We start from the raw sequence: 27,867 nt of genomic DNA, 5'->3' as shown, positions 1-27,867 counted from the left end.
CTCCCTCCTCGGGCAGGTTGCACACGGGGAGCGCACATGCCTCCCGCTCATGATGTGCCTTCATCATGTTCACATGGAAGGGCTTCCGCCTTCCACGGGCAGGGTCCAGGGTGACCAGGTACGTTACAGGGTTGAGCTGCTGGTACACGAGGTATGGGCCTTCCCAGGCTGCCTGAAGCTTGTCCTGTGGTACGGGGACCAGTACCCACACCTTTTGACCCACTTGGTAGGTCCTCTCACAAGCGTTCTGGTCGTACCAACGCTTCTGATCGGCCTGGGCTTGAGCCATATTGTCGTGTACCAGTTGCGTCAAGGCCTGCATTTTGTCCCGGAAGCGCATGACATACTCGATAACCGACACTCCAGGGGTGGCCAAATCCCCTTCCCAAGCCTCTTTCACCAGAGCCAGGGGGCCCCGCACACGTCGCCCGTACAGGAGCTCAAACGGTGAGAATCCTGTTGAGGCCTGTGGAACCTCCCGGTAAGCAAATAACAGGTGTGGGAGATACCGCTCCCAGTCACGCCCATGGGAGTCGACCAACATCTTAAGCATCTGCTTTAAGGTGCCATTGAACCGCTCGCACAGGCCATTAGTCTGTGGATGGTACGGGCTGGCCACCAGATGTCGCACCTGGACTTGCTTACAGAGGGCCTCCATCAGCTGGGACATGAATTGGGTCCCCCGGTCAGTGAGCATTTCCTGGGGAAAACCCACTCGGGAGAAAATCTCCAGCAATGCGGTGGCCACCTTGTCAGCCCGAATGGACGACAAGGCCACTGCTTCTGGGTACCGGGTGGCATAGTCCACTACCGTCAGTAGGAAGCGTTTCCCGGAGCTGCTGGGGATGGCCAGCGGGCCGACCAGATCCACAGCCACCCTCCTGAAAGGCTCATCGATGATTGGCAGAGATACTAGTGGGGCTTTGGGGCGTGGCCCCGCCTTCCCCACTCTCTGACAGGTTTCACACGAACGGCAGTAGGCAGCCACATCGGCCCCCATTTTTGGCCAGTAGAAATGCTGGTTTAACCTGGCCTTGGTCTTAGCGATCCCTAGGTGTCTGGCCATCGGAATCTCATGTGCGATCCGCAACAACTCCGTCCGGAACGGATAGGGTACCACCAACTGTCGGTCCCTGGGCCACGCCTCCGGTGAACCCTGCTGGACCGTGGCCCGGTACAGCCGTCCTTGGTCCCAGACCACTCGCTCCGGGTCCGAGTCCGAGGGAGGCTGTGCCGCCTGCTCCTTAAGAGCTTTCAGGCTGTCGTCAGCTTCTAACGCTGCCTGAAACCCCTGACTAGATGTGGCCAGAATCGACGAGACTGTCACATCTTCAGTCAGTACCCCGGGACCTGTGTCCTGGCCTCCACCTGACTCGGCTGCCACTTGGTCAGAAGGGGAAGAGCTATCGGACCTCCGGGAGGCCCCTTGGCTTCCAGCACTCCCACTGCGGGTGACAGCGGCCACAGCCGCTGCGACCGTGGGTCGTGCCTGCTCCTCCTCCGTTCCTGACCAAGTCGCCGGTTCAGGCAGACCTACCTGGCTTCCTGACACCCCGGTTGTGGGGGAACCATGCACCGAGATCTTACCTGGGAGCACTTCCGCTCCTGGACCGGCCCCAATCTCACCTGCCTGTTCCCCTCCTGCAGCAACAGAACCCCGCTGTGAAATCTCTGGGGACCCCACATTTGCTGTGGTAGCCCCCACCCCACACACTGGTCCTCCCCCTGCAGCACCCTGCTCTCTGCTTATCCCTGCAGAGGGCAACAGATCCCAGCTCACAGGCTGGTTACTTGTAGAGGCATTGTCACACCTTTCTCTGACCCCCTCCCCTGTCACAGCTGCAGCTGAGTGTGTGTCTATGGTGTCTATGCAAGCAGAAATATCAGAGTTCACTCCCTCCTCCCTTACATCATTCATAGATAACACATTAACATTGTCCGGAGGCATGTCAGTACTGGCTGAAGGTTCAGCCCTTGGTTGGGGCCCAAACTGGGAGGTTATCTGCCCCAAATCTGTCCCAAGTAGCACGTTTGCAGGGATCCGATCAGTTACCCCCACCTCCCTCACCCCTCGCCCTGCGCCCCAGTCCACATAAATGTCAGCAACAGGCAGCGCCGGGTCAGTGCCTCCAATCCCGGAGACAGCGAGGGTTTTTCCAGGGATCAAGTCTTGGGGGGACACCATCTCAGGCCGCACCAGAGTCACCTCCGAGGCGCTGTCTCGCAGTCCTATGGTCACAGACCGGCCGACGGTGACAGGTTGGAAGCTGTCCAGGGACCTACCACCACCCCCACCCACACAATACACCTTGGGCGGCCATTGGGACGGGGACGGAGCCGGGGCCTTGGGACGCTGAGGGCACATGGCCTTGAAGTGTCCAGGTAGGTTGCACTGGTGGCACCGTCTTGGCTCTGCCACGGGCCTGGAGAGGGGAGTTGAGGGGGACACCCCCTGCAGTCTAGGGGCAGGTGGGGCAGTCGCAGAATTCATCTTACCCCCTCTCCAGGTGCTGCTGGTGGCCGCTCTCCTGGCCTCAGGGGCCCGGTTGTTGGTGTAGTCATCGGCAAGGGCAGCTGTAGCCGTGGACCCCTTTGGCTTCTGGTCTCGGATGAACTGGCGGAGATCCTCAGGGCAGTTCCACAAGAGTTGCTCCGTGATGAACAAGTCCAGGATCTCCGGTCCGGTGGAAAGCTGCAGGCCTTGGGTCCAGTGGTCGGCAGCTCGGGCAAGTGCCCGCCGGTGGTCAGCCCAGGAGTCCTTTGGTCCCTTCTGTAGGCTCCGGAACTTCTTGCGGTAGGACTCCGGGGTGAGGTTGTACTGTTGGATCAGGGCCCGCTTGATGGTGTCGTAGCCCTGATCCGCCTCAGCAGGCAAGTCCCCAAGGATATCCAGGGCCTTACCCCTTAAACGGGGGGTCAGGTATTTGGCCCACTGGTCCTTGTCCAGATGGTGCTGCAAGCAAGTCCGTTCAAAAGCAGTCAAGAAAGAGTCCAAGTCTCCATCCTTCTCCAGCACTGGGAAGTCCTCAACACGGACCTTTGGAAGTTTGGTGTCTTGAAGGTCACGTGTGGCTGATGAGGGCCGGAGCTGGGCTAGCTGCAGCTGGTAGTCACGCTCTGCCTGGCGCTCTTCACGCGCTGCCTGCCGCTCCGCAGCCTCAGCCTCACGCGCTGCTTGCCGCTCTGCCCTGCGCTCTGCCAGGAGTCCCTTGTAGCCCTCCTGGTCTCCAGCCTGGAGAAGGGCCATAGCCATTTGAAGAAGGCTATCCGAGCCTCCCAGGCTCGGTGGAATGGCACGTGGTGATCTGCGGCCCGCTGCGGAGCCTGGTGATTCACTGTCCCTTGCAGAGCGGAGGGCTGGCATCTGGCTCGTTGAGGACCCTTGGGTGAGCTGCTCCTCATCTTGTCCAGCAGTGCCAGGTTGCGCAATGTCCTCGGCAGAACGGTTTTCTGGCGTCGAGCTCCTGGAGGACTCGTGGGCAACCTCCTCATTGCTGTCCACAGCACCGTCCTCCCTCTCTTCGGCTCCTGCCTTAGCATTGGCCAGTTGCATAGCTCTGCTCCTGGTGCCATCAGCCATTCTTGCAGACTTTTGGTCACTGACACAGAACTGACACCTGATGCCTCCACACACCTTACAGTATCTGCACTCTGACACTCTAGTGTTGAGCTAGTCTGAAGACCCCAGCAGCCACAGCTGCTGCAGGCAGTCTTTAGTGTCTGGGAGTATGGGTCTCACACTCACACACACTATTATCTCGATCCCACCGCTATGCCACCAATATGTCACAAACCACCGGGGGGGTCACTCAGAAATCCCCCGCGCTGGCTACCAGTACGTCACAATCGGGGGGTAACAAGTGGGGGTCACCCCTCCTTTATACCTCCCGACCGACAGACAGAGCACGTGACGCGCTCTCTAGCGCCCCTCTTATAGTCAGGCCAATTATGGAATTGCCCGACAATAAGCAAGGAGGCCGCTATACTACTTATGCCGATTATTGAAGGGTCCCCGGTGAGAGTAAGGTATATATTCCCCCGACCTCCGCGGGCGGAATATATAAAATCTCCCCGAATCTCACTGGCCTCCCCACAATAATCCTTGGCACAATTCGCTGCCACCAACCGATTTACGGTAACTATTAGCCGAACACACAGACGTGGGATTCAAGATCGAGATAACAGAACAGCCCAAGATTAATTATATAATTTAATCAGCCTAAAGCACACTAGAACTACAATATATACAATAGGGAATCTACAGAATATACATATGTCAGAGTACAGTTACAATCAAAGCATGGGTTACAAACAGGTATACACAGTTCCAGCAGTTACCTTGTTGCGTCTGGCCACAGGGGGGCGCTGTAGACCAGGTTTCCAGGAACTCCCACAGATGTTTCCTACACGTGACCCCCAGCGAAAGAACGCTGGAAAATGGCCGAAGTAGGGTTATCAACCTGGGCAAATCCAGGTCTCCTCCTACCTTCGTGACCTCACAGGGAGCACTGCTCCACCCCTGGCTTGAGTTATGGACAATATCCCAACATGGAATATGGGCCATAACTTTGCCTGGGAGCGTCGTAGGCGGACGCCAACGCCCTCATTGTGACAGTTATGAATTTAGCTACGGAACGAGGGGACTCATGACCTGTCTGCCAGTTCCCCATTGGCTGATATCACGCCTGGGGCATTTCCCAATGTCCTGCTCCCATAAAAAGGGTGTGCCGGCATCGTCCGCATGCAGAGACACCATTTTTATGGTTGCCATATTTATCGGAAATATGGCTTGCGAGATATGAACCATTTTTTACTGGAGTCGTTCTGTCTGGCTATTTCCATAGCCTTGCTAACTAGCTAGCAGCTCCTACTACAGGGTGACGGCAGGGAGTCATCCTGTGTCCATTGTTCCCACACCACCTAATTTCCATATCACAGGACATGGCCATGGAGGTGTAAGTGGAACACTGAGAACAAGAAGGGAGGGGGCACTGCCAGGGAGTGATGAGGGATTATGACTGGAGTCATAATTCATCTTCATATCCCGGGATTTGCCTCACAAACATAAAATACAACAATTCACTAACACACAATATAGCCTTATGCGATACATACCTCAGTATTATTAGTACAAGATCCAAGGATGACCTGGAAACAAACACATAAAGCCATTAGTTTGTTTTAGAGTAAATTTTAAAAACAAAACAGCAAATGTTTGACCACATGATGGATTAATCAAATCCCTTATTAAAATAATAATAATAATAATAATAATAATAATAAAACCCTCAAAGCATAAAATGTCAATTACGTAACATGATTTATAGAAGGAGTTTTGAAACTTGTGAAAACATGAGCCCTGTGTATATGTCGATTACCCCCGCGGCTCTTACCCCTCCTCCGATTTATCTGCCGTATGTGGGAAAGCATTTATTCTGGACCACATCAAACATGGGACTCTTTCACTGGAAGTCCCAGCACTGACAGTCACAGATTACATTTATTAGCGAAAAGTTAATCTACATCTCCCAGAAGTTTGAAGTGGTCGCGAATTCTCTACTGGAAACCACATAAAAGTCAGAGATAATATACACAATCTAAATATTAAGCTGTTGGCGTCTACGGAAAGGAAAAATCTTGGAAAACGAACAGAAGAAAAACAAGGACAAATATTTCCCTATCACCCAAATGACGGTATAGTGCAACTTATGGGAAGGGATAGTTTAAGGAGGTGGGAAATGGAATAATTGCCAAGGACTCCGATTTCCTCGGTATCCAAAAGAACCAGACCACTTTAGCAACCTGAGAATGGAGCTCGTAAATCTTTACTACCTTGGACTTAGAAGGAGTTGTCCGACTTAGAAGGAGTTGTCCCCAACTTTACAACGTTTACTTAATGGGTCCAGAGTGGGTAAATTAAAAAAATACTTCCACTTATTCTCCCACCGGATGATGTCAACAACCCACCATGATCACTGTAGCGAGTGCAAAGTAGTGGTGCCAGACCGGGGGGAGGGGTGAGTATCGGAGGCTTGTCATGCCTGGGTTACCGGGCTAGATGGAAATGGGTCTACTGGACCAAGGTGCCATTCACTGACCCAGGAGACCAGACTAGAGTGGCCACCGAGTCTTCACTACTACCACCGGAGGTGGCAGTAAGTACGTGTCCGCCCGGAGGTAGCCCCGGGGGATCCCGATACCTCAGCAGCTGGCGCCACAGGACGTAGACCAAGAACAGGGACAGATATTGGGACAATCTGAGACTGGCCAGAACTTGTGGTAACTGGCAGACGGTAGACACATGCAGGGACCAGAGAAACCAGACGGACAAGACAGGAATACGGGCACAACTGAGTGTGGACAGAGACGAGGTTAGGCAACAAAACGGAGTGCGGAATAGCACGGGGGACCTGACAACTAGTATGGGCAGACTAACTACAGGGACATGTTGAACCGGCACCTCCCAATCGGAGAGAATTCCTTATATACATTGGGCCTAGTGGCGGGGACCGAGAACCCCTTCTGGGTAAGGTCTACATGTAGACCTGTTGAAGTGCTTGTATAGCACGAAACGGCCGTCATCTGCTGTGCTGTGCATTTTCCCCCTCCCTCCTGACGTTTTATGTATCACCTTTTGTTATAATAAATGGTCTTCTTGGATACAGCTGCTCGGTCAGTGCCCTCCTCTTCTGTATGCTTTCTATGGATGGGACTGTTATCTGGAAGGAGCACCATTGTTTTTGAGCTCAGCTGTAATCCTGTCAGAGAAGGGTGTACCGGACTCTGAATGGCAAAGCTGCTTTACTGATAAGTTGGTCGACAGCTGATTAGTGCCCGGTGTTTGCTCTTTTTGTATATGATACTAAAGGGGTTGTCCACTACTTTCACATTGATGGCTTATGCTTAGGATAGATGTCACGCTTCAAGCATGATGAGAGTGTTCAGACCAAAAGGAGTCTAACGTACAACAAAAAAACCCCACCACAACCACACCACAAACAGAGGGGGACACCGAGGACGCAATAACGGTGGGCCCTGGGACTAGTGAGAGGGTAATGGACATCTCCTATCATCACCTGTAGCAGTCCCTATCCAGTCTCCGCAACTGTCACCGAGCAGCACACTGAGACACTGGTAAACTCTATAGATGCCCTGACTAGTGAGAGGCAGGTGAGGTTCACTAGACCCACCGCTGCACTAATAAGACAAGAAGGTAGGGGAGATAAATAGAGGAAAAACCGCAACAGAAAAGGATAAAGATCGGCTTCTATAATGCTCCAACTCAGCTCCTTCAGCCAAGGCGGCCAGTATACAAATGGCTTTGTATCTTCAGCAAGTATTACTGGGTAACACCACTATTTAAATCTGAAGGGCGTGACTACAAAGCTACTGCATCTGAAACACTCAGCTAACGACTGTTGAAAAAGTGGTGGACAACATCTTTAAGTGTTAGGCGGGCTTTGCACGTTGCAACATCGCAAGCCGATGCTGCGATGTCGCACGCGATAGTCCCCGCCCCCGTCGCAGGTACGATATCGTGTGATAGCTGGCGTAGCGAAAATTATCGCTACGCCAGCTTCACATGCACTCACCTGCCCTGCGACCGTCGCTCTGGCCGGTGACCCGCCTCCTTCCTAAGGGGGCGGGTCGTGCGGCGTCATAGCGACGTCACACGGCAGGCGGCCAATAGCGGCGGAGGGGCGGAGATGAGCAGGATGTAAACATCCCGCCCACCTCCGTCCTTCCGCATAGCCGCCGGCGGAAGGTAAGGTGAAGTTCCTAGCTCCTGCGGCGTAACACACAGCGATGTGTGCTGCCGCAGGAACAAGGAACAGCATCGTACCATCGCTGCAGCAAAATTATGGAAAAGTCGGAGCTTGCAACGATGATACGATAATGACGCTTTTGCGCTCGTTAATCGTATCATCTAGGATTTACACACTACGACATCGCAAGTGACGCCGGATGTGCATCACTTTCGATTTGACCCCACCGACATCGCACCTGCGATGTCATAGTGTGCAAAGCCGCCCTTATACTCGTCGCTTATCTTCTTGAGTGCACCACTCCTATGCCTTTTCCTCATTGTCATAGAACGGTGTGATTGGCGTGGTTGAGTCACTGTTCCAGACTGCACGCCTTCCATTACTGTCAGCAAAGGCAACTTTGATTTCTGAGCAGAGTATTGAAACTGTCAGGATCCAGCCAGTTTCAGAGCAGCGCTTACAAGCTCTATAGAAAAGATCTTGCAAGCAAGCTCTCCTTTTCTATGGGACCTGCCACCTCTGACAGACTGCTGTACCCTAGGCAGTAAACTATACAATTAAAAATCCCTCTGGTCATTGTAAAGTTGCTGTTTTTACAAGCACATTGCAATTTTACCCATTTGTGATCAGAAAAACACCTTTAGATGTATTTCAAATTGAATTTAGAGTAGATTTTGCAAAATTAATTTGAAAACCTGTTGGAGTAAAGTTTCATATTGATATAACTGAGAAAAAAAATACCTATTGTGCATATGATGCTTTTTTTTACTTGGCTTATTTTTCAGTCTGGAAAAAGAAATGTGTTCATTCTCGAAGAATTCATTATATTGGTACTGTATGGCGGTGATATTTGAGCACTATATGGCAATATTATGTGCCATCTGTGTGGTATTGTTTATTATACAGTATAGAAATTTTATAGCAGTAATTTGCCCAGGAAATAAAAGACAATTCCGTCCTCTCCGAGTCATAAAGAGAGGCGCATTTTATGGCAATCTTGTTTTACCGCATTACATTGTAGAGAATCCTTTCACCGCTCGATTAAAACATCAAGTTTTATTCATTATTGATTAACAGCATATACATAACGGCCACATCGCCTTATCTGCCGGCTATTATTCATTTTGTACGCTGTAATTTATTGCTACTTGTCATGGAATAATTAAAACGGCCAAGATAAGAGTAAGATCTCTCTGTGGTGCAAAATGCTGGCGCGCCATAACTATCACTTGTATGTATTTAATCGATAACAAATAAAACCTGAAGCTTTAATGGATCCATTCCCTTCACCTTTCTGCAATGTATTTTCCAGTTTTGCCGTCAAAGAATATTTTATTCACGTTTCCCAGTGATATAAAGGCATTGAAGGTCACTTCGGAGACTCCTGTAAGCGGTGAGCCGGATTTGATTCTTCCTCTTGTGAGTTAAATACCCTCCTTCTGTGCCATTGGAACTCCAAATTAGTAAGATTTATTTTACGAGCGCCCGGAAAATCATTGTAGCACACACGCTTTGTGGTGTACTGAAAATTTCTGCTTTATTACATCATGTGACCAGTTTATATAGTACCTCAAACAAAGAAATAACTCCTCAGAACTATGCACCAATAAGAGCTGCAGGGGTGTGTATAGAAATGTGAGACTTCTCCGGCCCATCAGTGTTAGCTGAGCCCTGTGACATCAATCAGATATAAGACAAGATGGTTTCTATAAGAACAAAATAATTAATACATTGATCAAATCGGGTTTTAGTGGTCTAAATAGTAGTGTATATTTAGTGTAATTGCTCAGACAGCAAAAGAAAATGTGTGAGCTCCTGCCCGACAATTCTCAAAGACTTAGCAGAGATCGCTATGTACCTTGTATCTGTAAGTTAAGTTAGTTTGAGTTGCCTCGTCAGTGCCAAGTTATATGCTAAAGGCCTGTAACCAGCAAGCATCTGTAACAATAGACTGCAACCAGCAAGTGTAGCGCCCCTGAAGCCATCAGGGAGCTACAAGGTACTGAATCCCCACCAGGATGCAAGGCCTACCCCCAGGGACTCAGAAGACCAGTGACGGTAACAACCAGACATTCCAGTTAATCCCTGTTTTTCCCCAAATTCCCCATAGACTGGTACCAGGCTAGAGTTTGACCTATGGATGGACACTTAGAGGTGGAGCCGATCCAGTCCACTAGACAACCAGGTGGGAGGGGCAGACAGTGGACAGTCAGTGAGAGAGAGGAGGTGAAGGAGGAAGCGAGTGTAAGCACTGACAGGAGTGTGACAGTGACCTGAGGGTCCAGGCGGTTGGTTGTCGGTGGAGTACGGTGGAGTACTCCCGGAACCACACACCAACGGGGTACAGAATCCTAGGTCAGGCAAATGCTCCAGGCAGACCTGATAAAATCTGCACAGTGAGGGGACCTTCAAGAACCGCACTGACCTTGAAGTTCGGGACACAGTAGCAACGGGAGAACCGGGGACAGGACCAGAGACTCCAACCCCACAGGGTTCACGCTACCGTCATACTGACTACCGTTAAGAGACTACCAGGAGGGGAACCCCAGCCGCTCCAAGCCATGGGGATCCACCAACCAAAGACAAGTGCAGGGGAAAGAAGCCACCAGGTCACTACACTGGCACTGGAACTAAGGTGACCTGCGGTTGAGACCAGCTGGCCTCGGGTGACCAGTACCAGCTTACTGTCAGTAAAGGAACCAGTTACACTGCAACCCCTTGTGTGGCCTACCTTCTTTCAACACCCATCTACATCACCTATCCTCTGGGGCCCGGCCCTGCTTGCGGAGAGCCTAACATCCAGCCTGCCACTAACATCAGCCCCAGTAGCGAGAACTGTGCAGTGGCGGCTCCATACACAGAGCCGCAAAACCGCAAGTGGCGTCACGTATAAACTTTCATTTAAACTCCCATGTAAATATACCTCTTTTAAAAAGCACCTAGGGTACAGAACCGGGCCACCAAGTGACATCTCCCAGTTATACACCGCCCGGGAGCGAGTACCCCATAACCCTGGGCGACACACAAGCATCTGTGACACCAGACTGTAACCAGCAAGACTATGAAATAGATTATAACCAGCAAGCATCTGTGAAGTGGACTATAACCAGCAAGACACTGAAATAGACTGTAACCAGCAAGAATCTGTTCCTTAGATTAAATAGAATAGAAAAGGGTAAGTGACTGTGCCGCCCCCGTAGAAGTAGCTCAGCTGCTCGGATCCGGGTTCTCAGTGGCTCGAGGGTCTCCGTACCCAGGGGTCGTGCGGCCACTCAAATGAAGGGGGTATTTACAAGGGATTATAGAGTTTGTGACGCCACCCGTGGTGTGCGGTAACTGGGGTGGATACCGCCGCTGCCGTTGGGGAGTACCCGGGGTGATAACGGGGGCAGCCAGGTATTGTGACCCTCCATGGGTAGGGGGGATGCCCCGGAACTCGGTGTGGGGATAAGGCCGTGGGATGCGGGGATCACTCTTGTACTCAGCCCATTAAGCAGACACCGACAACCGGGTAAACCAAGTCTCTGGACACCACTGCGGGGAGCTAGTTCGGGTCCCGTCCCCAATGGTGCTGCCTGGTGATCCGTGACCTGCCTCCTGGCGCTAAGTTTACTTCTCTGGTGGTCCCAGTAGTGTGCAACTTGCCGGGTCCCGCTCCCCACTGTGGCTAAGTGTGGGAGCTTGCTCTCAGGGTTCACGCTTGGGATTTTCTGGGCCGTTTTTGATGGAAAGTCCTATCCCCCGCGTTGCGCTAGTGCCCCGATTTTGGAGTGGTTGGGAACGAATCTTGAAGGCTCCGTTCTCCACGGGTAAATTATCGGGTTGCATGCAGCTACTCCCCGACCTAGGGTCCACGTACCCCGTCGTGTCTCGGTCCTGGACCGGTGATGGTGCAAGGCCGCCGGCTGTCCTGCTCGACAGATCCGAGCCCCTTGCCACGATCCCCTGCGACCGGGGGTCCGACTCCTCTAGGCCCAGACCACCGTCTGCAACCTAGACAGTTTCCTTATGGGAATCACCGCTCCCGACCTCCTCAGAGCTCCTCACAGCTCGAGGGCTACTCTCTCACCTCCTCAACTACTCACTCCTCAACTACTCTGACTACACTCCTCACCTCCCCTCCCTGACCCCCCAGGTGGGCGACTCTATTCCACTCAAGCCGTCCACTGGTGTGTCTGGTGGAGGGTGTATCTAGGATTTAATTTGCTGTTGTAGGCAACACCATTTGGTTAGGGACCCATAACCAAGAGGGAGGTGGATACTGCACGGGAGGGCAGATTGTGCAGTACCCTGTGACGACCTGATAGTCCAGGGGCTTTACATGACAAAACACACAACACCAACTGTCTTGCATGCATAAATAGCTAGGTAACATTGGCCTTGGCAGGAGAACGGAGATCCCCTAAAGCCCACTTTACACGTTGCAATTAGTTGTACAATCGCATTTGCGATGTGACACGCCCAGGTTGCATACGGGATCTTATGAGATTTCACGTTGGTCGTTCATTTGCTGTCACACGAGCGTTAGTAGTCTATGTTAAATTGGTCAATTTTGTGTGCGATCCTTTAGATCATGTGTTCTGTGACGTATGCATTGGGCACCTTTTTTTTTTTTTTTATTTATTGACTTGACAAGCGTGTGTAATGTGTAGGGATGTGTTTTTACTATGTCATCTGCCATTCAGCTCTGCTACATGGCCGCTAACAGCAGACACAGACAGCCATGTAGCAGAGCTGAATGGCAGATGACAGCAGACACAGACAGAGCCGCACTGTCAGAATGAACTCGGGTGAACTTCACCCGACTTCATGGTCATGCTGGGGCTCTGTCTGTGTCGCGCCCTGATTAGCGGTCACCAGTGAAGGACCCACCGGTGACCGCTAATCTCCTAAGTTACTGAAGTTAGCAGCCCTCTCTCATACTCACCGATCCCCGACACTGCACGGCGTTCACACTACTCCGGCGGCTTTTACTGTTTTGAAAAAGCCGGCCGCCCATTAAACAATTTCGTATTCCCTGCTTTACCCGCCCACCGGCGCCTATGATTGGTTACAGTGAGACACGCCCCCACTCTGAGTGACAGGTATCACACTGCACCCAATCACAGCAGCCGGTGGGCGTGTCTATACTGTGTAGTGAAATAAATAATTAAATAATTAAAAAAAACGGCGTGCGGTCCCCCCCAATTTTAAAACCAGCCAGATAAAGCCATACGGCTGAAGGCTGGTATTCTCAGGATGGGGAGCTCCACGTTATGGGGAGCCCCCCAGCCTAACAATATCAGCCAATGATTAATCTGTAAAATACAGTAAATAAGTACTCCAGGATGCTCCAGCGTCGCTTCCAGCGCTGCTGCATGGAGGTGACCGGAGCTGCAGCAGACACAGCCGCTCCGGTCACCTCCACGCAGGTAATGAAAACAGCCGCGCGATCAGCTGCTGTCACTGAGGTTACCCGCTGTCACTGGATCCAGCGGTGGCCGCGGGTAACCTCAGTGACAGCTCAGGTGACCGGAGCGGCTGTGTCTTCTGCAGCTCCGGTCACCTCCATGCAGCAGCGCTGGAAGCGACGCTGGAGCATCCTGGAGTACGCCGGACATGGAGGGCTTTTTGGGGCTGATTAAAGTGGTGAACCAGGGTATATGTTTGTGTTTTTTATTTCTAATAAAGGATTTTTTCGGGTGTGTGTTTATTTACTGTAATTTACAGATTAATCATGGAGGGTGTCTCATAGACGCCTGACATGATTAATCTAGGACTTATTGGCAGCTATGGGCTGCCAATAACTCCTTATTACCCCGATTTGCCAACGCACCAGGGCAAATCGGGAAGAGACGGGTAAAGTCCCAGAACTGTCGCATATAATGTATGCGGCAATTCTGGGCGGCTGTTGGCTGATTTTGTTAGGGTGGGGGGCTCCCCATAACGTGGAGCTCCCCATCCTGAGAATACCAGCCTTCAGCCGTATGGCTTTATCTGGCTGGTTTTAAAATTGGGGGGGACCGCACGCCGTTTTTTTAAATTATTTAATTATTTATTTCACTACACAGTGTAGACACGCCCACCGGCTGCTGTGATTGGGTGCAGTGTGACACCTGTCACTCAGCGTGGGGGCGTGTCTCACTGTAACCAATCATAGGCGCCGGTGGGCGGGAAAAGCAGGTAATACGAGATTGTTTAATGGGCGGCCGGCTTTTTCAAAACAGTAAAAGCCGCCGGAGCAGTGTGAACGCCGTGCAGCGCCGGGGATCGGGGATCGGTGAGTATATGAGAGAGGGGGATAGACTGACATGGACAGAGAGTGAGGGACAGAGATAGTGACCGACTGACAGAGATTAGTGAATGACAGACATTGTGAGGCGCTTCAGAACGCAGATTTTCAGCTGCGCTCTGAAGCAGACCTTTTTTAAGCTGCGGTGCAGAGCGCACACCTGCGCACATAGCATCAGACACCAAAATCGTATGAGGGATGTCACACGTTACAATTCACTAGGTTCGTGCAACAAAACGCTCAATTCTAGAGAATGATACGATGTGTTTGCGATCAACGGTTTTGCGTTCAATCCTGATCGCAAGTAGATGTCACACGCAGATACCTCACAAACGATGCCGGATGTGCGTCACTTACAACTTGACCCCAACGACGGATTGTGAGATATATTGAAGCGTGTGTAGCGGGCTTAAGATCCAAAAATGGTGACATGCCCTTTGGCAAATGTTTTCTTGTTGGCAGCGCATTATCAGCGATACTCTCCAAGCGTGTAACAGCAATGAATGGTTTATTCAGGAACGATCAGGAACAAATATGAAGCTTAGTAAATCAGCAAGTAATCATTTCTGTGTGTCTGTGTCTGGAGCTCTGCAGCAAGCATCCCTCACATAGAGCACAGGAAGGAAGAATACAGAATACAGTCACATGTCTTCCTGTCACCTCCTTTCTCTCCTTTTTTGTTCTATCTTTATTAACAGCACACAAACCTAGCAACTAATCACTGATAGACAGGAATGGAGTTATTGCACTAAACATATGCCAACATTTCTCTATGGTGTTTCCTACATACAAACACAATGAGAATGTGTGATGAGACTCCTATGCAAGAAAGTTACTGTGTGTTGCAATTTTGGGGGTATGTTCCCAAATATAAGATGTATACGTAGCTCCATTTTTTACATGGTTGGGTATGTATGATGTGACGCCCTGGGCAAGCCAGGGGTCACAGGTCACAACACCACACGCACCCCACATTCCCTGCAGGTACACACAAGGTCAAAACTAAAATCCTTGTTGCCTTCCTCCAGGGGCTGGTGTCCACACCAGGGGGTGGGCCAGGCGGTTGGCTCCGCCCACCGAGGAGTTCACAGCCCTGGAGGCGGGAGAACCAGGCAGTGCAGTTTAGGAAGAAGAGGTAGAAGGAAGTGAAGTGGTAGTGGAGCAAAGGAGAGGAGTTTGTAAGAGGAGTAAAGAAGTAAAAAGAAACAGTTAAGCAAGCCTGAAGTTGGTCCGGGTGTGTGCCCCGGACTGAGACAGCAAGGTTGGCAGACGGCGGTGACCGTCTGCAGGCGAGACTGATTGGAGGTTACCGAAAGGACCGTGGACGGGTGGTGACCCGGCGGTACCGGAGCGGTATACGAAGATTAGTCAGCACCAGGGCAGGGGCCTTTCGGATCCCGGCAAGGCTTGGAGTCGCCGAATTTGCCAAATCCGTCAGTAAAGGGGACGACTGTCTCCCAACAACCAAGTCCCGTTGAAGGCAACAGTCCAACCGTTAAGGGGAGACACCGCCACCGCCAAGGCACCAGTTTCCCAGGGCCAGCGCCTGCGGGCAAGAGTGGAGCTCCTCCGGCTCATATCCAAGCTGGGGAGTGGGTTACCGGTGGGGACCCATCGCTACCAAAGAGACTTTCATAGGTGCAGGGAAGAGACCGTCACCGCTAACTGCAGGGAACATCAGCACCGTGAACCGTCCGAGGGACCCGTCCAACCAGCCGTTTGTTTACTGAGAACTGTGTCGTGTTTACTGGCTGAGTGAGTACCTCCGTGCCGTGCAGCACAGCGCTGTCCCTGCGCCCCTGCACCTCCACAGGCCCCATCCCCGCCTGTCCACCATTCCAACCCCATCACCGGGCCCCGGGAGCACCAAGACCCCTACCCACGGAGGGGCAAATCAACAACTGGCTGCTCCGTACCATCACTCCCGGGCTCCCCCAAACAGAGCAGCGGTGGTGTACATTCACTCACCACAACCGTGGGTGGCGTCACGGACAATAAACTATCCCAAATCCCAATCCCCTTTCACTCACGGGCGAGGAGCGCCGCTCGAGTCCCCGGGATCCGGCCCATCGCTCGAGCCACCGAGCAGCAAAGGCCGCAGCAGCAGCGGCAGCCGGACCCGAGCAGTAGGGAGAGCGCGGCGTCCCCTCCTCCGCCCGCGACAACTTGGCGTCACGAACAGGATCTTACCGCTCTGCCGTTGGGTAGAGGTGCGCCTTGTGACCGCCGGAGGTATCCGGCTGAAAAATTTCAGAAGTCGCCATCTTTGGCGCGAAAGGTTCCCGCTCGAGCGTCTTCTCGAGTAGCAGAGGCGCGAAGGCAAAAAACCACGCCCCAATAGAGGAGGGGCCGAAAAGAAGCTAAGGGGGACGCGATGGCGGCTGGCTGCATGTGAGGTGGCTATAAAAGCAGGGACGCCAGGACCCTGTGGCCATCTTGTTGCTAGTTCCTGGAAAGCACGACTGCCGAGATGTCCGCTCCAATCAATAACAGCGAGACCCCCGCGCCCGGCATGGCGACGTGGTTGAGGGACCGGACCGTCCCGCTGAGTAATCGTCTGCAGGCCCATATGCAACTCCTCCTGGAGGAGTGGGAGACCGACATGGCGGACGTGGTGGCTGCTATGTGGAGACGCGAGGTAGAAGAGGATTTGGAGGAGCGGGTAAGCGACCCACGCCCCTGTATTCCTGAGGGATCGGCCATTGGAGCTGAGGGGCCCGGCCGGCTTCCGCTCACCCTGCCTCTCTCCCCGCTACCCGTGATAGCTGCTGCCGCCCCGCCATTAGGCCCGCTACCTGTCCACCCGGTAGCGATACCCTGCCAAGCCGCCTCGGCGGGCGAGCCGGCTGCAGACGTCCCTGAAGTGCACCAGGGGGAACCGCTAGGACCGCGGCCCCTTAACAGCATGGTGCCAGAAGTCCCGGCAGTGATTGTGCCCGACCCCGAGCCCGGGACTGTGGCCTGGATGAAAGCCCGGGTGATTCAATTCCACCAGCGTCAGGAGGATCAGATCTTCAGGATGATGGAGCAGTGGACCAACGAGGTGGAGATGCTGATTGCAACTGCCCCGATGTACGGAGGGGGAACAGATGTAGCAGAACCGACTGGTGACCCACGTCCCTATGTCCTACCAGGACCGGCCGCTGCGGCTGAGGGGCCCGGCCTAGTCTCGACCTATGCAATTATCCTTGCCGTTACTTCTGGGGCGCCTCAGTGTAAACTCGCCTGACCTGCTGCCCCATGCTGCTGCAGAGGGTTCTGATGTGCTGGATGCTGGAGGCCAGGAGGCTGCGGCAGCTGGCGGTAACCCGCCTGGCGCAGGAACAAGAGATGATGACTCCGGTCCCAGCCCCGGGTCCGCTACTGAGTTTGAAGAGGCGAGTGAGCGTTCCCGCTATGTGGGAGACCCCGTGGTTTTCCATACCCCACGTACCAGTGGAAATGGGTACCGGGTACCCCTGTCACAGCAGGCATGTCAGTGCATGTTTGATATGCTGGTGGCAGAGGATGGGTCCGCCTCAGCAGAGGAATCTGAGTAATGGCAGCGGAGCACCGTTGTCCAGTCCCCGTTGGGACCACCACTGAGTTTTGTTTGCAAGTTTGAAAAAGATGATGATAAGATGATAACCGAACAGTCACCTGATTTACCGTGATTTGAAACCGGCCGTTGCCGGCACCGTTGTCCCCGTGGGGACCGTTCAAAAGGTTGCATAAGGGACTCCTTATGGACAAGCCCGTGAACTTGCAGGGCAACCACAGACGCTAGTGGCTTGTAAATAAGTTGTGTTACCGTTACCGTTTCCGCATTTACCGCCTCCGGAGAGGCAGGTTGGAGGGAGGACCCACAGCAGAGCAGGCTGGGGCCCAGCCACCACAGGAACCGGTGGCTACCCTCTGGAGGGGAAGGACAGATCCCGCTCGGGTAACTTGTGCTGGACTGGGGTCAAGGGGTGCTGCCTGGGTTTTAGGGGCAGCATCAGGGCCAGGTTACTTGGGTGGGAGAGAGCGGAGACCGTAACCGTTAACCGTTTTAATGTTTGCAACGTTTAAGCACTGAACCTCCCGATGTGGGATGATGCCATAAACTGTAAATATGTTACCGTTTTTCTTATCTTTACAGAAAACAAAAAAAATCCTTGTTGCCTTCCTCCAGGGGCTGGTGTCCACACCAGGGGGTGGGCCAGGCGGTTGGCTCCGCCCACCAAGGAGTTCACAGCCCTGGAGGCGGGAGAACCAGGCAGTGCAGTTTAGGAAGAAGAGGTAGAAGGAAGTGAAGTGGTAGTGGAGCAAAGGAGAGGAGTTTGTAAGAGGAGTAAAGAAGTAAAAAGAAACAGTTAAGCAAGCCTGAAGTTGGTCCGGGTGTGTGCCCCGGACTGAGACAGCAAGGTTGGCAGACGGCGGTGACCGTCTGCAGGCGAGACTGATTGGAGGTTGCCGAAAGGACCGTGGATGGGTGGTGACCCGGCGGTACCGGAGCGGTATACGAAGATTAGTCAGCACCAGGGCAGGGGCCTTTCGGATCCCGGCAAGGCTTGGAGTCGCCGAATTTGCCAAATCCGTCAGTAAAGGGGACGACTGTCTCCCAACAACCAAGTCCCGTTGAAGGCAACAGTCCAACCGTTAAGGGGAGACACCGCCACCGCCAAGGCACCAGTTTCCCAGGGCCAGCGCCTGCGGGCAAGAGTGGAGCTCCTCCGGCTCATATCCAAGCTGGGGAGCGGGTTACCGGTGGGGACCCATCGCTACCAAAGAGACTTTCATAGGTGCAGGGAAGAGACCGTCACCGCTAACTGCAGGGAACATCAGCACTGTGAACCGTCCGAGGGACCCGTCCAACCAGCCGTTTGTTTACCGAGAACTGTGTCGTGTTTACTGGCTGAGTGAGTACCTCCGTGCCGTGCGGCACAGTGCTGCCCCTGCGCCCCTGCACCTCCACAGGCCCCATCCCCGCCTGTCCACCATTCCAACCCCATCACCGGGCCCCGGGAGCACCAAGACCCCTACCCACGGAGGGGCAAATCAACAACTGGCTGCTCCGTACCATCACTCCCGGGCTCCCCCAAACAGAGCAGCGGTGGTGTACATTCAATCACCACAACCGTGGGTGGCGTCACGGACAATAAACTATCCCAAATCCCAATCCCCTTTCACTCACGGGCGAGGAGCGCCGCTCGAGTCCCCGGGATCCAGCCCATCGCTCGAGCCACCGAGCAGCAGAGGCCGCAGCAGCGGCAGCCGGACCCGAGCAGTGGGAGAGCGCGGCGTCCCCTCCTCCGCCCGCGACAATGATATGAGTGAGAGAACAATCCATCCAGAAAACAAGAGATCGGCTGTAGTACTCCTCACCTGCAAGCTGCTTCTTCTCTGCTCATCTGTATCTAGCTCCAGAAGATCATCAATATTCACCTCATCGGGCATGTCCATTTCCTACAAGAAGGAGAAACATAAAATGTTAAGATATGGGTTAAAGGCCATCGTTCTGATATGGCTGCCAGCCAGGACCTCTTTGTTATCACATGTGAATGGAGGAAGCTATAGAGGAAATGGGAGGTGGAAATACTGTGTGTCTCCAGGACGGCTGCTGGGTCTCATAGGGGCCACTAAGACCCCTAATAGGGCTATTTTTCAACAATTACAGAACGACTGTGTTCATGAAAGAAGCCAGAAACCGAGAAGAGGAGGCTGAACAAAAGACTGAAGTATCTCCCAGCAGACACTGAGAGTCAGCAAAATTACCTCATAGGGAAGATGGAGAAACCTATATTGGAAGACATCGGCCACACATGAAGGGGTTGTACACCTTTGTAGATGTTTTTTTTTACTTAAATGCATGTATTTGGGGCTAAAAACATTTTTGCAGTTGAGTTTCTTTAAAAATGTTGAGTGGTTAGGTTCTTCCAGGATCTTGGTTTCTCTGCACCTTCAAATTGGTGGACTCTGTGAATAACCCAGCTCTGTTATATTGCTAGGCAGGGCCGGATTAAGGTTGGTGGGGGCCCCTGGGCAGAAAATCTGGTGGGGGCCCCATAAACGTTAACATTTTTAGCCATAACAGTAGAGCACGAACTGTAGCATTTAGATATAAATCCAATAAACATGTATCTTAAGGCCCCGTCACACTAAGCAACATCGCTAGCAACATCGCTGCTAACGAACAACTTTTGTGACGTTGCTAGTGATGTTGCTGTGTGGGACATCCAGCAACAACCTGGCCCCTGCTGTGAGGTCGTTGGTTGTTGCTGAATGTCCTGGGCCATTTTTTAGTTGTTGCTGTCCCGCTGTGAAGCACAGATCGCTGTGTGTGACAGCGAGACAGCAACAACTGAATGTGCAGGCAGCAGGAGCCGGCTTCTGTGGAGGCTGGTAACCAATGTAAACATCGGGTAACCAAGAAGCCCTGTCCTTGGTTACCCGATATTTACCTTTGATACCAGCCTCCGCCGCTCTCACTGTCAGTGCCGCCTCCTGCTCTGTGCACATGTAGCTGCAGCACACATCGGGTTAATTAACCCGATGTGTGCTGTAACTAGGAGAGCAAGGAGCCAGCGCTAAGCATTGTGCGCTGCTCCCTGCTCTGTGCACATTTAGCTGCAGCACACATCGGGTAATTAACCCCATGTGTGCTGTAACTAGGAGAGCAGGGAGCCAGCGCTCAGTGTGCGCTGCTTCCTGCTCTCTGCACGTGTAGCTGCGTGCGCTGGTAACCAAGGTAAATATCGGGTTGGTTACCCGATATTTACCTTAGTTACCAAGCGCAGCATCTTCCACGCGGCGCTGGGGGCTGGTCACTGGTTGCTGGTGAGCTCACCAGCAACTCGTGTAGCGACGCTCCAGCGATTCCTGCCAGGTCAGGTTGCTGGTGGGATCGCTGGAGCGTCGCAGTGTGACATCTCACCAGCAACCTCCTAGCAACTTACCAGCGATCCCCATCGTTGTTGGGATCGCTGGTAAGTTGCTTAGTGTGACTGGACCTTTACCCTGATCTGCCATATTCAGATTTACAGGACTACAATACAGATACAGTCCAGGATCACTCACAGCCGTCACTTATACACACAGTACAATACAGATACAGTCCAGGATCACTCACAGTCGTCACTTATACAAAGAAAGTAGAGTAAAGGGGGCTTTACATGCTACGACATCGCTAATGCGGAGTCGTTGGGGTCACGGAATTCGTGACGCACATTCGGCCGCATTAGCGATGCCGTTTCGTGTGACACCGATAAGCGATTTTGCATCGTTGCAATAACGTGCAAAATCGCTAATCGGCGATATGGGGGTCCATTCTCTAATATCGTTGCTGCAGTAGTAACGAAGTTGTTCCTCGTTCCTGCGGCAGCACACATCGCTCCGTGTGACACCGCAGGAACGAGGAAGCTCCCCTTACCTGCCTCCCGGCCGCTATGCAGAAGGAAGGAGGTGGGCGGGATGTTACATCCCGCTCATCTCCACCCCTCCGCTGCTATTGGGCGGCGGTTAAGTGACGCTTCAGTGGCGTCGCTGTGACGCCGCATGGACCGCCCCCTTAGAAAGGAGGCGGTTCGCCGGTCACAGCGACGTCGCCGGACAGGTAAGTATGTGTGACGGCTCTGGGCGATGTTGTGCGGCACGGGCAGCGATTTGCCCGTGTCGCGCAACAGATGGGGGCGGGTACGCACGCTAGCGATATCGGGACCGATATCGCAGCGTGTAAAGCGGCCTTTACTCACATATTTTTAATTGATCCCAATGTTAAGGCAGCCAGGGACGGCTCCAGGTTTTTGTGGTCCCCGGTTGAGTCTCAGTGGGCCCCATCCACACACAGACACACACATACACATACAGGCATACGTACATATACATATTTGAAGACAAATTCACAAAAATACATTTAAACAGACAAATATATGCACAGTCATATACACTGACATACATGCAGACACAGACGCATTACAGGTGTTAATATGGAGAAGTCACAAGCAGCCTCACTCACCTCTCCCGCTTGTTTCCAGCTCCTCCAGGACATATGGCTGTGTTGCATGATGGCCATCAATAACAGACATGACTGCACACCATGCACACTGACACAGCACTGATGTATATACATCACAGGAGGGGCTGGGGCCTACAATAAATACATTACAGGAGGGGCAGGGGGCATAGACATTACTGGGGGGGGCATAGACGTTACTGGTGGCAAACACATTACTGGGATGGGTGGCTTAGCACTCTGGGGGACCCATATAGTTCTGGGGTGCCGCATAGACTGCTCTGATTCATATATACACACACACAGCTCTGCTTCAAACACACAGCTCTGCTTCACACACACAGCTCTGCTTCACACACACAGCTCTGCTTCACACCACACATCTTTCTTCAGCTCTGCTTCACACACACACACAGCTCTGCTTCACACACACACACACACACACAGCTCTGCTTCACACCACAAATCTTTCTTCAGCTCTGCTTCACACACAGCTCTGCTTCACACCACACATCTTTCTTCAGCTCTGCTTCACACACACACACAGCTCTGCTTCACACACACACACAGCTCTGCTTCACACACACACACACACAGCTCTGCTTCACACCACAAATCTTTCTTCAGCTCTGCTTCACACATAGCTCTGCTTCACACCACACATCTTTCTTCAGCTCTGCTTCACACACAGCTCTGCTTCACACCACACATCTTTCTTCAGCTCTGCTTCACACACACACACACAGCTCTGCTTCACACCACACATCTTTCTTCAGCTCTGCTTCACACACACACACACACACACACACAGCTCTGCTTCACACCACACATCTTTCTTCAGCTCTGCTTCACACACACACACACAGCTCTGCTTCACACCACACATCTTTCTTCAGCTCTGCTTCACACACACACACACAGCTCTGCTTCACACCACAAATCTTTCTTCAGCTCTGCTTCACACATAGCTCTGCTTCACACCACACATCTTTCTTCAGCTCTGCTTCACACACAGCTCTGCTTCACACCACACATCTTTCTTCAGCTCTGCTTCACACACACACAGCTCTGCTTCACACACACACAGCTCTGCTTCACACCACACATCTTTCTTCAGCTCTGCTTCACACACACACAGCTCTGCTTCACACACACACAGCTCTGCTTCACACCACACATCTTTCTTCAGCTCTGCTTCACACACACACAGCTCTGCTTCACACCACACATCTTTCTTCAGCTCTGCTTCACACACACACACACACACACAGCTCTGCTTCACACCACACATCTTTCTTCAGCTCTGCTTCACACACACACACACACACACACAGCTCTGCTTCACACCACACATCTTTCTTCAGCTCTGCTTCTCTCACACACACACAGCTCTGCTTCACACCACACATCTTTCTTCAGCTCTGCTTCTCACACACACACAGCTCTGCTTCACACACAGACACACACACAGCTCTGCTTCACACCACACATTTCTTCAGCTCTGCTTCACACACACACAGCTCTCTTTCACACACAGACACACACACACAGCTCTGCTTCACACCACACATATTTCTTCAGCTCTGCTTCACACACAGCTCTGCTTCACACACACAGCTCTCTTTCACACACACACACACAGCTCTGCTTCACACCACACATATTTCTTCAGCTCTGCTTCACACACAGCTCTGCTTCACACACACAGCTCTCTTTCACACACTCACACACAGCTCTGCTTCACACACAGACACACACACAGCTCTGCTTCACACCACGCATATTTCTTCAGCTCTGCTTCACACACAGCTCTGCTTCACACACACAGCTCTCTTTCACACACACAGCTCTGCTTCACACACAGACACACACACAGCTCTGCTTCACACCACACATTTCTTCAGCTCTGCTTCACACACACACACAGCTCTCTTTCACACACACTCTCACACAGCTCTGCTTCACACACAGACACACACACAGCTCTGCTTCACACCACACATTTCTTCAGCTCTGCTTCACACACAGCTCTGCTTCACACACACACAGCTCTGCTTCACACACAGACACACACACAGCTCTGCTTCACACCACACATTTCTTCAGCTCTGCTTCACACACAGCTCTGCTTCACACACAGCTCTGCTTCACACCACACATCTTTCTTCAGCTCTGCTTCACACACACACAGCTCTGCTTCACACACACACAGCTCTGCTTCACACCACACATCTTTCTTCAGCTCTGCTTCACACACACACAGCTCTGCTTCACACACACACAGCTCTGCTTCACACCACACATCTTTCTTCAGCTCTGCTTCACACACACACAGCTCTGCTTCACACCACACATCTTTCTTCAGCTCTGCTTCACACACACACACACACACAGCTCTGCTTCACACCACACATCTTTCTTCAGCACTGCTTCACACACACACACACACACACACACACAGCTCTGCTTCACACCACACATCTTTCTTCAGCTCTGCTTCTCTCACACACACACAGCTCTGCTTCACACCACACATCTTTCTTCAGCTCTGCTTCTCACACACACACAGCTCTGCTTCACACACAGACACACACACAGCTCTGCTTCACACCACACATTTCTTCAGCTCTGCTTCACACACACACAGCTCTCTTTCACACACAGACACACACACACAGCTCTGCTTCACACCACACATATTTCTTCAGCTCTGCTTCACACACAGCTCTGCTTCACACACACAGCTCTCTTTCACACACACACACACACAGCTCTGCTTCACACACAGACACACACACAAAGCTCTGCTTCACACCACACATATTTCTTCAGCTCTGCTTCACACACAGCTCTGCTTCACACACACAGCTCTCTTTCACACACTCACACACAGCTCTGCTTCACACACAGACACACACACAGCTCTGCTTCACACCACACATATTTCTTCAGCTCTGCTTCACACACAGCTCTGCTTCACACACACAGCTCTCTTTCACACACACACACACAGCTCTGCTTCACACACAGACACACACACAGCTCTGCTTCACACCACACATTTCTTCAGCTCTGCTTCACACACACACTCTCACACAGCTCTGCTTCACACACAGACACACACACAGCTCTGCTTCACACCACACATTTCTTCAGCTCTGCTTCACACACAGCTCTGCTTCACACACACACAGCTCTGCTTCACACACAGACACACACACAGCTCTGCTTCACACCACACATTTCTTCAGCTCTGCTTCACACACAGCTCTGCTTCACACACACACAGCTCTCTTTCACACACACACTCACACACACAGCTCTGCTTCACACACACAGCTCTACATCACACCACACAGCTCTGCATCACACCACACATCTTTCTTCAGCTCTGTCCCTACCTGCTCTGATGCCATCCTCCTGCTGCTCCGGTATAGGCCGCCATCGTCCTGCTGCTGTTCCGGTGCCGCGGCCATTCTCCTGCTCCGGTTAGTCTCCTCTCCTGGCCGCGGCGTGGGTCTTCTCCGCGGCCGGCCGCGCGCGTGGGTCCTCTCCTCCGCGGCCGGCCGCGCGCGTGGGTCCTCTCCTCCGCGGCCGGCCGGCCAGCCAGCCGGCCGCCCGCGTGGGTCCTCTCCTCCGCGGCTGGCCAGCCGGCCGCGCGCGTGGGTCTTCTCCGCGGCGGCGTCCTGCTGTGACGTCCGCGGCGTCCTGCTGTGACGTCCGCAGCATTGGACGCCGCAGCAGAGCAGGGAGCAGGCACACCTCTGACCCCGGAAGTACAAACGATGGTACTTCCGAGGTCAATCAGCGTCCTGTGCCCGCAGCTTGTTTTTGCGTCTTAGAGACGCAGATACAAATAAATGTAGGTGACCCCCCCCCGAAAACACAGCTGATTTAGACTGTCTTAACGGAGGGGGAGCGGGTGTGAAGAAAAGAAAAAAAAAATTGCTGACGGGTGGCAAGTATGGCCCTGGTGGTGGGGGCCCCCTTGGAAGCTCTTTTGGTGGGGGCCCCGGGGCTGAAGCCCCGCCTGCCCCGCCTATAATCCGGCCCAATGCTGCCTTGCTGCTCGCCAACTCTGCATTGGACTCTGTGAATAACCCAGCTCTGTTATATTGCTAGGTAATGCTGCCTTGCTGCTCGCCAACTCTGCCTTGGACTCTGTAGCTAACCCAGCTTTGTTATATTGCTAGGTAATGCTGCCTTGCTGCTCGCCAACTCTGCATTGGACTCTGTGGCTAACCCAGCTCTGTTATATTGCTAGCAAATGCTGCCTTCCTGCTTGCCAACTCTGCATTGAACTCTGTGGCTAACCCAGCTCTAATATATTGCTAGGAAATGCTGCCTTACTGCTGGCCAGCTCTGCCTTGGGCTCTGTAACTAACCCAGCTCTGTTATATTGCTAGGTAATGCTGCCTTACTGCTTGCCAGCTAAACCTTGGACTCTGTGGCTCACCCAGCTTTGTTATATCGCTAGGTAATGCTGCCTTGCTGCTCACCAACTCTGCCTTGGACTCTGTGGCTAACCCAGCTCTGTTATATTGCTAGGTAATGCTGCCTTGCTGCTTGCCAAATCTGCATGGGACTCTGTGCCTAACCCAGCTCTGTTATATTGCTAGGTAATGCAGCCTTACTGTTCGCCAGCTAAACCTTGGACTCTGTGGCTCACCCAGCTCTGTTATATTGCTAGGTAATGCTGCCTTACTGCTCGGCAGCTCTACCTAGGACTCTGTGGCTCACCCAGCTCTGTTATATTGCTAGGTAATGCTGCCTTACTGTTCGCCAGCTAAACCTTGCACTCTGTGGCTCACCCAGCTCTGTTATATTGCTAGGTAATGCTGCCTTACTGCTCGGCAGCTCTACCTAGGACTCTGTGGCTCACCCAGCTCTGTTATATTGCTAGATAATGCTGCCTTACTGCTCGCCAGCTAAACCTTGGACTCTGTGGCTCACCCAGCTTTGTTAAATCGCTAGGTAATGCTGCCTTGCTGCTCACCAACTCTGCCTTGGACTCTGTGGCTAACCCAGCTCTGTTATATTGCTAGGTAATGCTGCCTTGCTGCTTGCCAACTCTGCATGGGACTCTGTGGCTAACCCAGCTCTGTTATATTGCTAGGTAATGCTGCCTTACTGCTCGCCAGCTAAACCTTGGACTCTGTGGCTCACCCAGCTCTGTTATATTGCTAGGTAATGCTGCCTTACTGCTTGGCAGCTCTACCTAGGACTCTGTGGCTCACGCAGCTCTGTTATATTGCTAGGTAATGCTGCCTTACTGCTACCCAGCTAAACCTAGGACTCTGTGGCTCACCCAGCTCTGTTATATTGCTAGGTAATGCTGCCTTACTGCTTGCCAGCTAAACCTTGGACTCTGTGGCTCACCCAGCTCTGTTATATTGCTAGGTAATGCTGCCTTACTGCTCGGCAGCTCTACCTAGGACTCTGTGGCTCACCCAGCTCTGTTATATTGCTAGGTAATGCTGCCTTACTGCTCGCCAGCTAAACCTTGGACTCTGTGGCTCACCCAGCTCTGTTATATTGCTAGGTAATGCTGCCTTACTGCTCGGCAGCTCTACCTAGGACTCTGTGGCTCACCCAGCTCTGTTATATTGCTAGGTAATGCTGCCTTACTGCTCGCCAGCTAAACCTTGGACTCTGTGGCTCACCCAGCTTTGTTATATCGCTAGGTAATGCTGCCTTGCTGCTCACCAACTCTGCCTTGGACTCTGTGGCTAACCCAGCTCTGTTATATTGCTAGGTAATGCTGCCTTGCTGCTTCCAACTCTGCATGGGACTCTGTGGCTAACCCAGCTCTGTTATATTGCTAGGTAATGCTGCCTTACTGCTCGCCAGCTAAACCT

The 27,867-nt window shown here is 52.5% G+C and overlaps 1 protein-coding gene across 1 annotated transcript in view; it reads right to left on the bottom strand.

Annotated features, from left to right (window-relative positions):
* PPP1R14A (protein phosphatase 1 regulatory inhibitor subunit 14A) overlaps positions 1 to 27,867 on the bottom strand; it is an 83,690-nt gene that overhangs the window by 15,745 nt on the left and 40,078 nt on the right. The window contains exons 2-3 of the mRNA XM_075323663.1: positions 19,384 to 19,464; positions 5,116 to 5,148 (exon numbers count right to left, since the gene is read on the bottom strand). Coding sequence (XP_075179778.1) covers positions 5,116 to 5,148; positions 19,384 to 19,464 — 114 coding nt within the window. The remainder of the gene's footprint in view (positions 1 to 5,115; positions 5,149 to 19,383; positions 19,465 to 27,867) is intronic.

Source organism: Anomaloglossus baeobatrachus, chromosome 9 (genome assembly GCF_048569485.1).
Source record: "Anomaloglossus baeobatrachus isolate aAnoBae1 chromosome 9, aAnoBae1.hap1, whole genome shotgun sequence".
Classification (NCBI taxonomy): domain Eukaryota; kingdom Metazoa; phylum Chordata; class Amphibia; order Anura; family Aromobatidae; genus Anomaloglossus; species Anomaloglossus baeobatrachus.
This window is presented reverse-complemented; position numbering and strand designations above follow the sequence as displayed.